This window comes from Hypanus sabinus, chromosome 5 (assembly GCF_030144855.1).
Source record: "Hypanus sabinus isolate sHypSab1 chromosome 5, sHypSab1.hap1, whole genome shotgun sequence".
NCBI classification, from domain to species: Eukaryota; Metazoa; Chordata; class Chondrichthyes; order Myliobatiformes; family Dasyatidae; genus Hypanus; species Hypanus sabinus.
In genome coordinates, this window is record NC_082710.1 from 95,565,335 (window position 1) to 95,581,741 (window position 16,407).

The following is a 16,407-nucleotide window of genomic DNA, read 5'->3' on the forward strand; positions in this document are numbered from 1 at the left end:
AAAAGCCTAATAATTTGAACGTGGTAAATGAGGAATATTAATTTTGAAATACTCCAAATTTATTTGAAATTGAAATGAAAACAAAAATGCTATAAACGCAGAACGAGGTCAGTCAACAACTGAGGTAAAGGAAACAGGGTTAATGTTTCAGATGTGAAGTTCTAAACCAGAAATATGAGAGAGAAAGCAAGATAAACTGCACCGGGGGTGGGGGAGAGAGGGATAGATATGACAAAGGGAATTTCATATAAACAACACCATAGATCACAGCACTGGCCCTTTGACCCACAATGTTGCGTCAACCTTTTAACCTACTCCAAGATCAATCTAACCCTCCCCTCCCACGTAGCCCTCCATTTCTCTTTCATCCATGTGTCTATCTAACATTCTCTTAAATGTCTGTAATGTATCTGCTTCTATCATCACCAGTGGCAGAGCTTTCCATACACTCACCACCTTCTGTGTGAAAAAAACACAACCTATGGCATCCCCCCTAAAATTCCCTCCAAACATCTTAGGAACATGTCCCCTTGCAGTAGCTATTGTCACATTGGCTGTCCTCTTGTCACCTTATATACCTGTTTCAACTCTTTTCTCATCCTCCTATTCTCACTGAGAAAAGTCCTAAGTTTGCTCAACCTTTCATTATAAGACATAATCTCTAATCCAGGTAACATCAGAGCATCCTGATCAATCTATCATCTACATGTTTATCCAAGAGTCTTGTAAATGTTTATTGAGCATGTTTTATTTTGTACAAACACTAATTATTATTTAACATTGTTTATATCCAGTTATTTGACCTAGTTTCATAAAACAATTAATAAACTTGCAAAATGTTAAAAAAATTATAAAAGCTACTGTCATACTGGGCAAGCATGTATGCTGTGTGACGAGATCCTAAGGTTTATTCATTATGGACTGTGCCTTTAAAAAGAGAGAGAATGGGTGTACACTGATTCAGAGAGAGAGAGAGAACACCGAGCAGCTTGTGAGTTGCCATGGTGATGGAAGGGCGGAGCTATATAATGGACAGCTGGCGTTCAGCATGTTTGGGATATATGCAAGGTCAGCTGGCTTTTCATACAGGCACACGGAAGACATACAAGACACACAGAAGAAATAGACACTGGATGAGCTTTGAGTGCCCACGAAAGGGTAGGTTTTACACGCAGTGTAGAAAAGGCGTGACCGGTGGAAAGCTATGGGTGTGTTTAACCCTTGCCTGCATTGATTGCTTTACCACATGAAGATGGTATCCTTTTGTGTGGTCACAGTCGGTGACTTTAACAGGACTTCGGAGGACAATGGAAAGATCAATGGCATTGGCTTACTTGGAAAACAAATCACCTCTCCCTCTCTCCTTAATCTACTCAACTCAATATCATAATCTGAACAGACGGCATTCTTATGCCATCATAAGATTGTATAATTTACCACCTAAGCTTGAAGGAGTTTGGGGTTTTATATTTACACTCTTACTGTATATATGCATAAACTCTGCTAACCTGTTTGATTTACCTGGTTTTAATTTACTGATTTACGTAGATACTAATAAATAGTGTTTTGTTTGTAGCAAAACCAGACTCCAGGTGTGCTCCATTTCCACTGGTTCTTTTAACCCGCTACGGGGTACGTAACAGCTGCACAGTCAACATTTTTTTAAAGTGATAGAGTTGAAAGATCTCTGAACTTTGATCTCAGAAACAGAATTATGACTGACATATGACATGAAATGTCTTTATTTGTAGCAGCAGAGCAGTGCAAATACATAAAATTTTATTGAATTACAAAAATTAATTAATAGTGCAAATAAAAAACAGGAATAATGAGGAGCATTCATGGGTCATGTACCATTCTGAAATCTGATGGCAAACGGAAAGAAACTATTCCTAAATCGTTGAGTGTGGGTCTTCATACTCTGCTACCTCCACCCTGATGGTAGAAACAAGAATAAGGCATATTGTGGATGGTGAGGGTCATTAATAGTGGATGCTGCCTTCTTGAGGCACCACCTCTTGAAGACATCTTCATTGATGGGGTGGGTTGTACCCACAATGAAACAAGTTGAGTCTATAACCCTGTGACCCTGTGCACAGGAGGCTCCATAATGATCTGGGTTCTGATGCAATACTCTCCATCGCATACCTACAGAAATTTGTAAGTGTCCTTGACGGCATACCAAATCTCTTCAAACTCCTAATGAACTACAGCAGCTCGTATGCCTAACCTCATGATTAGCTCAATGTGCTAGGTCGAGGATAGATTCTGATGCTGATGCCCAAAAACTTGAAATTGCTCACTCTTTACACCGTTCACCCTTCAGTGAGTTCAACTGTGTGTTCTCCTGACTCCCCTTCTTAATGGTCATGAGGAGCAAAGTTATTGTTGTGACATTGCTAAACTAGCCTATCTATTTTGATCCTGTAACCACATTGCCATCTGAGATTCCACTAACAACAATGTTGTTATCCATGAATTTATAGTTGGTGATTGAGCTGTGCTTAGCTACACAGTCATGAGTGCAAAGAGAGTTGGAAAGTGGGACAGCAGGGACATAGAGAGACATAGATCACAGAACAGTACAACAAAGGACAGGCCATTTAGCCCACAATGTTGTGCCATTAAAATAATTTCCTCCGATTTATAGATTATAGGCTTTGTTAGGGGAACTGTCACTTAAATGCCAACATTCAACTGAGAAAAATGAGCCAACATTTTGTCATACATTCTTAATCTGAGTCTGCAATCCAATCAGCTGTTCAAGTAAAACTAATCTTTGCCTGACAGCCAAAAGAATTCAGAAGATGGTAAACCTTAATTTCAGTAAGATTACTCATGGAAATAACTCTGATCCCTAAATACATCATGTAACAACATTCATATTAGTTACAAAAACTAGCCCATTTCACAATATTACACTAGGATTTTGTATTAAAAAATGTACCTACCACACTCTGGAAATTCATCAGATCCATCTCCACAATCATCATCATGATCACACATAAAATATTGTGGAATGCATAATGTGTTTTTACACCTGAAAGCCTTGTTATCACAAGTGCTATTATGTGCTGGAATAATGAGAAACAACAGATAAAATTAATATTGATAAATATATACAGTGGTTATTATACAACTTGAAGACTTTTAGAAAAAAGTCTCCATTAACAAGGCCAAAACTATTAGTTACTATATAATATTATTTCATTCAAGACAAAAATGATTCATCATAAACAAAAGAAAATCTGTAGATGCTGAAAATCCAAGCAATACACATACAAAATGCTGAAGGAACTCAGCAGGCCAGGCAGCATCTGTGGAAAAGAGTACAGATGAGTTTTGGACCAAGACCCTTCAGCAGAACTTGAGAAAAAATGATGAGTAGAGTTAAAAGATTGGGGGAGGGGAGGGAGAAACACAAGATGAAAGGTGAAACCAGGAGGGGGAGAGGGTGAAGTAAAGAACTGGGAAGTTGTTTCATGAAAGACATACAGGGCTGGAGAAGGGGGAATCTAATAGGAGAGGACAGAAGGCCATGGAAGAACGAAAAGGGGGGAGGAGCACCAGAGAAGGTAATAGGCCTTCAAGGCGATACGGTGAAAAAGAGAAAAGGACACGGGGAATAGTGATGGAGATGGGTGTTACTGGCAGTTTGAGAAATCAATGTTCATGCCATTGGGTTGGAGGCTAACCAGACTGAATATAAGGTGTTGTTCCTCCGACCTGAGTGTGGCCTCATTATGACAGTAGAGGAAGCCATGGATAGACATATCAGATGGGAATGGGAAGTGGAATTAAAATGGGTGGCCACTTGGAGATCCCACTTCTTCTGGCAAATGGAATGTAGATGCTCGGCGAAGTGGTGTCCCAATCTACATCGGGTCTCACTGATATACAGGAGGCCACATTGGGAGCACCAAACACAGTATATGACTCCCTCAGATTCATCATACTTTATTTTGTGACCAAATATATTTTAAATATTTCAGTTCACAAATATGACAAAATAATCTTGTAACATAGCAAAAAATAGCTTCAAAATGACATTAACTTTTAACATTGGTCCTTTTCAGAGTCTTGAAGTTAATTATAGTGAAGCTTCAATTCCACAGACATTTCACCTCATAAATTAATTCAATTCTGAGGAAATACGCTACAGTAGGAAATGCTATTTTACAGTTGAGATGAGAAGACAATGATCTGACCTTTCCCAAACACAATTGTATGCCCTGTGTAGAAGCTCAGTTCAGAAAGTGTTAGAAAACCTGTCCCAACTGGTACTTTCACCACATTTCTCCTATAATGTTTTAAGAGTTTGTCATTTCATAAGATATGTTCAATAACTGAGTATTAATTCTATGCTAGGCAATATGGCATCATATTATCACAGATATACTAGCATACTGCTAGTTCATGAACTTTTGTATCAGGCTTAATTTTGATAGCCCTGGCTTGGTTTGTGAAACTTTTAATATGCTTAGATTGGGCTCTGAGTAAAACGAGATGAAAGTATCTATTCAAACCAAGACAAGAGGAAGATATTCAGTCTCCTGAAGGAAACATTACAGAACTGCTGTCTGTAAGGTAGCAGTTTGATTTTCATGTCATTGTTTGTATGGCTTCTACTAGGTACAGCTTACACACTATGTACCCTTTACACCCAGGCAACAGGTAAAAAATCTACTCCATGGATTGTAAATTTATAACCCAAAGCTCTCCTGTGTAAAAATTAAAAACATAAAATATCCCTTAGATACCTTGTAATTGCTATCATGGTTTACAGATCAACAAATTACAGCATCATTCTTGAATCAGAATTCCACTGAGGCAACATTTTACGCTATATTACACAGCATTGAATCTTAATATGTGAATCACAAAAGCAAAAAAATCCAAAATCTGATAATTGGAAATGAGAACAAAAATTGTTAAAACCATATAGTAGAACAGTGACCTTAAAGAGAGAAGGCAACAATTCAGATCAATGGCGTATTGACACAACATGCTGCACTAAATCATTCACTTGGTCCTTTTGGACAAAGTAGTGAAATGATTTCATTGGTTAACATTCTGTGAACCATCAGTCCAAGTTCACAACTGTTCAACTTCTTTTGCCTTAACTGACCAACATTACTTACTGCAACCAGCCGTAGAAAGCTCATCGCTACCTTCTGGACAGTCTTTATCCCCATCACACAGCCAATGTTTTGGGAGACAAATGTGAGTATTGGGACATTGGAACAGGTCAGGAGCACAAGTAACTGAACCTGTGAAAGTGAAATAAATTGCAAATAACCATTTCATGGACAGACATTTATAATATTATATGAAAATGATCCTGATTATAACATTTAGAAACATAATTAGGTTAGTTCAGTCAGTTCCTTTCATTTTATATTTTAAATAAAGCTATGAATAGAAATTAGTAAAAATCTCTGTTACTTATCAATAGATAGTTACCAAAATTATCAATTGATAAAATTACTTATAACTACAGTAATTCTGAATCTTTCATTGATTGTGGAATAAAATTGAAGAAGTTACAACAGAGGATTATGCTCTGACAGCATTAGACCTTTCTGATACTAGCACAAGAATTTAATGTGAGGAGTATTTGGAGTTAGGCTTGTGCTGGGGTTCACAAACATTTTTAAAGACATGAAACCCTACCAATAACTGAGGGGTCCATGGACCCCAGGTTGCGAACACCTGGTAGTGGGAGGAAGCTGGGAAGGGGATAAAGGTTTAAAACAAACATATTCAGAACAAAATTAACCACTTGCACAAGATTCTATCCATTAGATATCACACAAATATCTGCAGTCTCTTCCAAAGAGAGTATGTCTCATTTAAGTGGTAATTTACTTTTGAAAGAATAATGCAAGACAAAGTTTCTATACCTGAAGTACTCTAAAATAAGCTGAAATGATTAACCTTGAGGAATATAAATTATTTATGTGTCAGGAATTGGACATATAGGGTCAAAGCCAAACCAAAATTGCAACTCAATGACATTAATTGCTGCTGCCATCCATGTTCCCACAGGCAACTAACATTTTAAAAAAGAGTTTCGTCTTGACTGAAACTACCTTTCTTGCATCCCTGTAAAACTGAATTTCATCCAAGATTTCATTAAGAATTTAGACAGAATAAATAATGGGAATGTTCTGTTAAGTCAGCCTGTGGGAAATGGACAAGGATACATAGGTTCAACTCATTAAAATGTAACTTAAGAATTGATAACAAGGTACTTTTGTAGGTTTTCATGAAAAAAAGGAAGTGAGGTATTTTATGTTTCAGAAAAAAAAACCATAACACATTTTATTGAACTTCAAAACCTAAGCACAAAGCATGCTAAAAAAAACCTTTATGTAATGATGTCATCACATCAGATCCACCTTGTAAAGTGCATCCTATCTGAACTTCGGCAGTACGTATTCACTAATTACATTACCCTACGCAGGAAACCCTGTCTCCCCAGTATTCACTTAAGTTGGCACCATGAGCCTGTCCAGAGTTTGGAGTTCAGATTAACTGCGCGGCTCAGGTCCATTGTTCCATGGGTGGGGAAGAGCATCTGCATCTTGTTCATCCATAGATGCATCAACACAACAGTTATGGTCATGTCCTGATGGTAGGGGCGTGGCTGCATAATCCTCTAAAACTTGATGAGAACAATCTATTGCAATACATTCAGGTTTACCCCTCTTATCTATGACAAAGTTCTTTTCTTTTCATCCCAAAATGCGGAACTGGCCATCTTAAGGGAGCCTAAGGGGATGTTGGACGAAAACAAACAAGGCAGAACGTAGGTCAACGTGAACCCAAGGATACTGTCCACCATGATGTGAGGTAGGAATCACTGGAAAGGAATTGAATTCACTGGGGGGGGGGGGTGCAGTGTTGAGAGGCCAACCAAGCAGTCATGGTGTCAGGAATAAAATCACCTAGCAATCATAACAGCAGCCCATATACCAACTCAGCTGCGGATGACTGACAGTGCTCTTTTGAAGCTGTTCTGAGCCCCAGTAAGCCCTATTGGAAATGATCATGCCATCATTTATCCATTAGGAAAGCCCTCAGAGCAGCCTTTAAGGAGCAGCAAAACAGCTTGTATACACTATTGGAATGTGGGTGACCCGTCATGTTGTGGCGTAGCCTAATGCTGAAATTCTGGATCATCACAGCCCAGAAGTCTGATATGAACTGGGGACCACGGTCAGAGGAAATACCTGATGGGATGCCAAACCAAGCAAGCCCGGTGCTGATGAACACCTGAGCCATGTCTGAGGCTGACAAAATTGTAAATCTGATAAACAGTTCATAGATCCAGACTTGAAATTTGAAGATTTTTTCCTTGGTTTGATAACACTTATACTCTTTTTTGGAGTATAGATATTCATCATGCTTCTATGTTAAAGTTCCTTTTTTTCATTTGTTATTTTATTATTTTCAATTGTTCGCTTTAGAAAATAATTAAGAATTTGATTGTGATTGCTTTTTCCCTGAAATATTAATAAGATTGTATTCCATTTCATTTTTCAAGAACTCCCCTCTTTTTTGCAAACGACTGATTTTTTTTTAACATTTGTTAGTTGTTGTTTATGGCATTCTTTTCTCAATGTTTAGACTATGGATGGCATTTTGCATTCTTCTCAATTTTTTTGTGACTGTATTAATTTTGTTCATAAGTAAATAAGCAGTTTGTAGATTTGGACTGTTAAAGTTTGAGGATTTTTGCCCTTGGTTTGATAATACTCATACTTTTTTTGGAGTATGGATGGGTGTCATGCTTCTATGTTAAAGTTCTTTTTTTCTTTATTAACTTATATTATTATTTTCAACTGTCCATTTTTGAAAATAGTTAAGAATCTGATCTGGTGATTGATTTTTTTTTCACATAAATATTATTGAAATTGTATTCTGTTTCACTTTTCAAGATCTTGCTGTTCAAAATGTTTTGCAAATGGCTGATTTTTTAAAAACATCTGTTTGATTTTTTTATGGCATTCCTCTTTCAATGTTTTGACAATGGGTGATATTTTGCATTTTTTTCAATTTTGGAGGTGTCCTTTCAAGAGAGTGGGGGTAGGGGAGTTTCTAGTTAGCTTTCTCATTGTCTATTGGCCCATTTTCGGGATTTTGTGGATGGGTTGTGGGGCTATCTTTAGTTTTTATTCCATCTGAGCTGTTCTGAAACTACAAACAAGTCTGAATTGTCATAACTTCTGGTTCCCCTTTAAACCCTTTTCCCTCTTCCTGATTCATGAGTTGCCTATGAATTAAGGTTAAGCCTTTGCATACCATATGGTTTATTCAAATAAAATAGATAATATTATTAACTTTGTCTCATGAAATATAAATGGTTTGAACCATCCATTTAAATGGAAGGAGATTTTAAAAGTTTTTCGTAGATTGAATGCTCAGATTATCTTTGCCCAGGAAACTCATGTGAGGAAGCAGGATAATCAGCATTTTTTTAAGTTTTGGAAAGGTAAAAAATTCATTCTAACTGACAGGCTATGGTAAAAGGTGTATCTATTTTGATAGACTCCTCGATTTCATTTGTTCACTATGAAACAATCTCAGACCCGAATGGTAGATTTCTATGAATTACTGGTTTACTTTATAACCCGAAAGTTGTTATGGTTAATATCTATGCACCAAATGCTGACTATCCTAGATTTTTTAAACATTTATTTGCATCTCTTCCTAATTTAAATGAATATATGTTGATAATGGGCAGAGATTTTAAATGTTGCCTGAATCCCTCGATGGACAGGTACTTCCAAACAAATCTGCTATTCTTATTAATTTCTTTTTAGTTGGCTCCGGAATTTTTAGAAATTTTGAGGTTTTTACATCCTAACGATAAAGAGTTCTCATTCTTTTCTCATGAATATCATAATTACTCCAGAACTGATTACTTTTTTATCGACTCTCTATTAGTTCCGTCTGTTACTGCCTTTGAGTATGATGCAATTGCCATTTCAAATCATACGCCCTTGAAACTATCAATCAAATTAACTGAAGTAACTTTTAGCACTAGACAATGTTGGTTCAGTTTTACTCTACTTCAGGACTTAAACTTTGTTAACTTTATTAAAGAACAGATTGCCTTTTTCTTTTCAACTAACTTTACGGAAGAAATTTCCAGTGGGATATTATGGTACACTTTTAAAGTATACATCCATGGCCAAAATATTTCATATTCTGCTGGATTGAAAAAACTAATTAATAATGAAATATGTCCATTGGTTGATAAGATTAAATAAATTGATTTAAAAAAATTCTGCTGCTTCCAATCTGGAGCTTTATAAAAAGAGAGTTGAACTTCAGAAGCAACACGGTTTGTTATTAACATCCCCGATTGAAAATCAATTACTTAAAACTAAGAGACTAATTCATATACATGGTGATAAATCTGGTAACTTATTGGCCAACCAATTGAAAATTTCTTCGGCTAAATGTCAGATTTTTAAAGTTTGTAAACAGGATGGTATTTTGATGGTTGACCATGATGAAATTATTAAATCTTTTCAAGAGTTCTATACCTCTTTATACCAATCAGAATTTCCTGTTGATTCCACCATAATGCATGAATTTTTAAGGAAATTGAATATTCTGAAATTACCATTTAATGAACGTTCAGCATTAGAGGCACCCATCATGGAAGAAGAAACAAAGAAAGCAATTTCTTTGATGAATTCTGGTAAAGCACCTGGCTTGGATGGGTATACAGTAGAATTTTAAAAATCTTTTTCAAATCTACTTTCTCCTTGGTTATGTAGAATTTTTAAGGATGCCTTATTTGAAGGTAAATTAGAACCATTCTTTTATGAAGCACCTATTTCTTTAATTTCTAAAAAAGATAAAGACCCCACTGAATGTGCATCATATAGACCTAGATCCTTGTTGAATGTGGACTCCAACATCTTCTCCAAAATATTGGCAATTAGATTGGAAAGTGTATTGCCACAAATTGTCTCTGATGACCAGACAGGATTTGTTAAAAATCATTACTCATATTTTAATGTTAGGAGGTTAATGAATATTGTATATACCATATTCATATAAAACTTCAGAATGTGTTATTTCTCTTGATGCTGAGAATGTGCTTGATAGAGTTGAATGGGAATATTTACTTAACATGCTTGAGAAATTTAATTTTAGCCTAAAATTTATATCTTGGATTAAATTGATATATCATACACCTTTGGCTTCTGTACAATAATCAGACATCCCCTCCCCCCTTTTTCAGACTTTTTCGAGGTACTAGACAGGGCTGACCTAAAGTCACTTACTATTTGATATTGCCTTGGAGCCCTTGGAAATCGCTTTTTATGATTCACCCAATATATTTGGCATTATTCGTGGGATTGGGGTACATAAGGTATCACTATATACAGATGACCTGTTACTATATATCTGTAACCCAGAGAAATCTATCCCAACAGTAATATCACTACTTGCTCAGTTTAGTAGTTTTTCTGGTTATAAATTGAATCTCAATAAGAGTGAACTTTCTCCATTAAATATGCAAGTTCCAATCTATAGACAATCACCATTTAGACTAGCTACTAAGTTATCTTTTTACCCTTAATAGATCACATTAAACAACTGCTTAATAAATGGTCCCCATTCTCCTTATCATTGATTGGTAGAATTAATGCTATTAAGATTATTATTTTACCTAAATTTCTGTATCTACTTCAGGTGGTACCAATCTTCATTTCTAAATCCTTTTTTTATATTAATGATTTTAAAATTTCTTCATATATATGGCAGAATAAAAATCCTAGGTTAAGTAAGAAATATTTACAGAAATCAAAAAAGGGTGGCAGTTTGGCAATGCTGAACTTAAGATTCTATTATTGGGCAATTAATATTCGATCTTTAACATTCTGGACACAAGATTTGGAAGAAATTCAATGTCCACAATGAGTGGACCTTGAGTGTGAGTCTGTACAGTTCTCATTGGCTTCTATTTTAGGGGCCTTGATTCCCTTTGCACTTACTAAACTAAATAAGCAAATGACTAATCCAGTAACTAAACATACAATATGAATATGGTTTCAATTTTGTAAATTTTTTGGATTGAATAAATTTATCCTATTAAGTCCTATTATATCTAATGTTTTCTTCCCACCATCCAGAATTGATGCAGCTTTTCATAAAAGAAAAACAAATACAATTGCCTAGATCACATTTTTTTCAGATATTTACAGATTAGGTACTGCTTGAATTTTATTTTATCTACTTATCCAATATCACATCAAACTGAAATTATAGGAAAAAAATAGGTTTAAAGCCCTATCAGAAGAGTTTAATAGAAATTATTTATGATCTGATTATGAAAATACATCTAGGTACATCTGATAAAATTAAGAATGAATGGAAAAGAGAACTTCAGGTAACTTTACTTATAGAGAAATGGGAGAAAATTCTCCAGCTAATTAACACTTCTTCAATGTGTGCCAGACATGCTTTGATACAATTTAACGTGGTTCATAGGGCCCATATGTCCAAGGATAAGTTAGATCATGTCTATTGCCAGATGTATCTCTGAGGTAGCTTCCTTGACTCATATGTTCTGGTCTTGTCCACTTTTGAAAGAATATTGGAAAGGTATTTTTGATATTATTTCAGCAGTTTTGCGTATTGATTACCAGTGATGGACTCTAGTCAATTATCCCCTTCAGCTTGCTGTTTGACTGCATTTGTTACATTAATAGCCAGAAGATCCATTTTATTTAACTGGAAAGATTCTAATCCCCCTATACATTACAATGGTTTTCCCAAATGTTTAAAGTTTTAGGAGTGGCAGTATTGACCCTTCAGTTAAATTTGAAGAAACTTGGAGGCCATTTATTCAACATTTTCATATGATGTAAGCTGACCTTTTCTGAAACCTTCTCTCAATAACTTTTTTTTTGTGCATAGAGGAGTGGAGTTAATGACAAATAATGATTTTAACCGATGAAACATGGCAGCCCAGCTTTTATTTTGTTTTGGGTTTTTTTGGTTTAGGAAGACTTTTTCCTTCCTCTGCAAAAAATTTTTTTGAATCATTTTCATGTTTAGTTACTAAGAGATTGGGATGCTTAGATTACACATGTTACTCAGAGTCTGTTTCTGTGTACATTAACCGTTATTAATGTCATCCCCATATCTTTGTATCATCATCATTGTTATATTTATCTACATGAAACTTAATAAAAAAGATTGAGAAAGAATGGAAATGGGGAGGAATTTCTTCAGCCTGAGGGTGGTTTTCTGTGGAATTCTTTGCGATAGCTGTGGATGCTAAGTCTTTATGTATATTTAAGGCAGAGATTGATAAATTCGCAATTGCTCAGGGCATGAAAGGATATGGGAAGAAGGCAGGAGATTGGGACTGAGAGGAAATTTGGATCAGTCATGATGAAATGGCAGAGCAGTCCCAATGGGCCAAATGGCCTAGTTCTATTCCTATATCTTATGGTCTTATATTCAGAAGTTCTGGCAAAGGTTTACAATGGTTACAAGGGATTACAAAAAAATGAAAATAATGTGCATGTATTCACCAAATCTGAATATCAACCATGCATCTGGAAGGTTCACATGATATTAAAACTATACAAGGTTAAATGTAGCTGCAATCACATGCTAGGGACAAAAATGTACACAATATTTATTACTGTTATTTAATTCCATGCCAAAACTTACCACAGAGAGAATCCTCTTCATCAGCACCATCTCTACAGTCATCCGCACCATCACAAACCCAACGATGAGAGATACATTTATGATTTGAGCATTCAAACTGATTCCATGTACAAAAGGAATCTGTAAATGAAAGCAAATATAATTTTACAATCAACTTAGTGGTTTGCTTCAACTTAGTGTTGTTGTTAACGTTCACACATTTAACAACATCCTGTCTGGTTCCATCTGGGAGCAACAAAATATAAGTGTTCCCTGTTTTTGTCAGGATGTGTATGTGTGCATGTGTGTGCGCGCGCGCACCCTTAACTCCTGGTGGAGTTGTCAGGGCGCCGTCATGACAAGCTTTTTGCACCGATCTTTTTGGTGATTGCTCATCATATGGTGTGTCTTGGGCATCTGAAACCTGGTGGAGCCCATCGCTCTCCAGGTTTTTTTTTACGAGGTCAAGTTGCTCAACACTCAACCCGGGCACAGATGGAAAGCGTGCAATGGAGACGGCCAGATTCAAACTCTGGGCCCCTCACCTCAAAGTCCAGCCATAGTGGCTGATGCCACTGTGCCACCAGCCAGCTGCGTTGTCAGGATCTACTTCCCTTATTCTTAAATTGGCATGTTGTTCTGCAGTTCATGTGGTGTATCCTAAGTATGAGGATGAAGATTTTCTTTCTTTCTTTATTTATTTCATGAAACAGCATGGAGTTGGCCCTTCCTGCAGCTCCTGACAAACCCGATCACCCATATGCTAATCACCAGTGAATTTACAATGACCAATTAACCCACCTGGTATGTCTTTGGACCGCAGGTGGAATTTGGAGCTCCTGAGGAAATCTCCTGCATTCCACCAGATGATGTAGAGAGACACCTTACAGAACAGTGCTGGAACTGAACTCCAAAGTCAGGAACACTCCGAGCTGTAGTAGTGTCGTACAAACTGCTATCTAACCAGGGTACCCAAATTTGAAAGAAAATTTAATTCTGAATTTTTTTTTATTGGGGGCCAGATACAATATATAACATTGAGTATAAAATTTTGATTTAAAGACTAGAACCCTGCTAGTGTCATAATCAAAAAGCCTTCTGCTAGAATATGGATAGTAATCTTAACAATGAAATAAATAACTGCAGATGTTTATTCCCATTAGCTCTTTCTATTACTTTCCAATATAGATGGTAATATTAAACATTTTTTCAGCAAGCAGAAAGCTAAAATATTTAACTGGATTTTGAAGCAAGGGAAGAAGTTATATAAAATTTCAAAACTGTGTTAGAGCTTCAAATTGCAAACTATAAACCATTTTTTTAAAAAGGCTTTCTTTGCATATCCCAGACCTGCCGGTAGATTAATTAGCCCAGTTTATGACAAAAAGAATCAAAGGGGAGTTAAAATGCATGTGCAAGAGTAAGTAAGTTGCAGCAGTTCAGGGAACTAAAGTAGGAAGCATGAAGATGAGTTGAACTGTTCCCCTTGATGCTGGCAAAGACCAGATTGACTGAGTTACTGCTTTCTAAAAGTGTAGTACTCTCTCAAAAATAGATGAGGTATTTAGCCGGAATTATTCTTCAGTAGCATGCTAACACTTAATATAAAAGGTTTGATAGTTAAAACCATTGCTGGTATAAATAAGATACCACAATGTGATTCATCAGCTCCATCTTCACAATCCTCTTCTTTATCACAAATCCAAAATGCAGGGATACATCTTCCATTAGGGCATGCAAAGTAGTGCTCCTTACATTTCAGTTTATGTTGAGCTGAAATAAAAAGCAGCATAAGGAAAGAACTTAGCAGTTTAAAGACCTCCCAGTAATTCTAAAGAGATAATATCACACATTGCTGATGTGTTCATACGTTTAAATAAGTGAACCCAACTGTTGAAAATGTAAATAAAAACAAGACAGAGCTGAATATATCACAATCTGATAAAAATAATTAATATAATTAATGGCGATTCATCAGCTCAAAGTTACAAAGATGTTGTGGCTGTCTTTTATTTTTGCCCTTCTCTGGCACTGAACAATGAAAAAGACCCTGCAGTGCAGTATACCTTAGTTATGGCTGAATTTGAGATTCAGATGACTGTGGTCTAACGGCACAGAAAGCACACCTACTTTCCAGGAGCAAAAGGAGGAAGATGGTTGAGTACATCTGAAAAAGTCTACAGACTCAGTCCTGCGTCAGTCAATCACTGATAAGAGCATTCCATCCCACGCAGTATGATGAATGTTTATCTTTCCCATCCTCTTTGGTTTGCTTTTAGATCATATAGGAAGCTTTTCGAAACATACAGCATATTGCATTGAAGCAATGCTTCAGAAAACCCCTTAATCAGTTCTTTGGACCTATATATTGTGAGGATGTTGTTCTTGCTCTTCCACTCAAAGCATATCCCGAGAATCTCATTGGAAGGAAAAAGGAATGAGTTTGTACAAAATAATTGACCTAATACAGTGATCTGTAAACACAAATACTGATAATTTTATTCTGTCTTTGTGCTGAATGATCTATGAGATGGTTATGCATGGGATACATTTATTAGTCACCACCTCCCATCAATGAGTTTTGATTCAATTATATGCAACTGGAGACTGATACACCACACAGTATCAATTTCCTCTCCCATATTCTCTTCAAATTTAATATTCTACCAGGAGCACAATTTCAGTGTACTTGCCAGGATCCAGTTAGAGTAGACACACTGTTGTTTGTCAAAGCAAGCTTTTCACTGTATCTTGGTACTTGTGACAATAATAAGCCAATATCAATAGCAATGCACAAGAGATTCTGCAGATGCTGAATATTCAGAGCAACACACACAAAATGCTGGAGGAGCTCAGCAAGCCAGCCAGCACCTATGGAGAAGAATAAAAAGTCAACATATCAGGTTCAGACCTTTCACCAGGACTTATGAAAGGTTCTGATGAAGAGTGTTAGCCGAAGAAATTGTTTGTTTATTCCCCTCTTTAGGTGCTGCCTGAACTGCTGAGCTCCTCCAGCACTTTCGTGTGTTATCAATACCAATACTAAATGTGAAGCTTTTGCGTTTGTGTTTCTTGAAATATTAAAAAAAACAGTATGGTTCTATTTAAATTGATATAAGCATTTTAGTGTTGACATATCTTTAATGAGGAATGCAATCAAGGGAAACTACAATTGTGATACAGTTTGATACAATTGTGAGGAATGCCCTGAACCCCTAATCCATTCTTCAAGACTCAAGCAATCCAATGACTTCCATAGCTCCTCCTCACATTGACTCAGTGATCCCGTAACTCCAGGTGAATTTCCAGATCTCCATTTACTACATAATAATTTAATAATCTATATCATTCATTTGAATGAGGGGGTACAAGGATATGATATCAAAGTTTGTTGATGATATGAAGCTGGGTGGCAGTGTTATACGAAGATTGTAGAGAAGATTCAAGACCAAGTGAATAGACAAGGGCCATACAAGATGAATATAATGCAGAAAAATTAGGTCATTCACTCTGATTGATAAAGCAGAATACACAAATCACTGAAAGGTAATGTGCAGGGACAAAGCAATTAGGATGGCATGGTGTCTTTCACTGCAAGAAAGTCTGAGCACAAAGCAAATGCATCTAACTGCAACTATATGCTTCTTCTTCTTGGGTGCGTACTTGTAATATGCTATCACACCAACCTTGTGAGTCCTGAGTTAGATTGATGATGCT

The 16,407-nt window shown here is 36.3% G+C and overlaps 1 protein-coding gene across 1 annotated transcript in view; it reads right to left on the bottom strand.

Annotated features, from left to right (window-relative positions):
* The window catches only part of LOC132394768 (low-density lipoprotein receptor-related protein 1-like), a 1,611,265-nt gene that overhangs the window by 292,340 nt on the left and 1,302,518 nt on the right, over positions 1-16,407 (bottom strand). Inside the window, exons 51-54 of the mRNA XM_059971176.1 lie at positions 14,341-14,463; positions 12,712-12,831; positions 5,142-5,270; positions 2,952-3,074 (exon numbers count right to left, since the gene is read on the bottom strand). Coding sequence (XP_059827159.1) covers positions 2,952-3,074; positions 5,142-5,270; positions 12,712-12,831; positions 14,341-14,463 — 495 coding nt within the window. The remainder of the gene's footprint in view (positions 1-2,951; positions 3,075-5,141; positions 5,271-12,711; positions 12,832-14,340; positions 14,464-16,407) is intronic.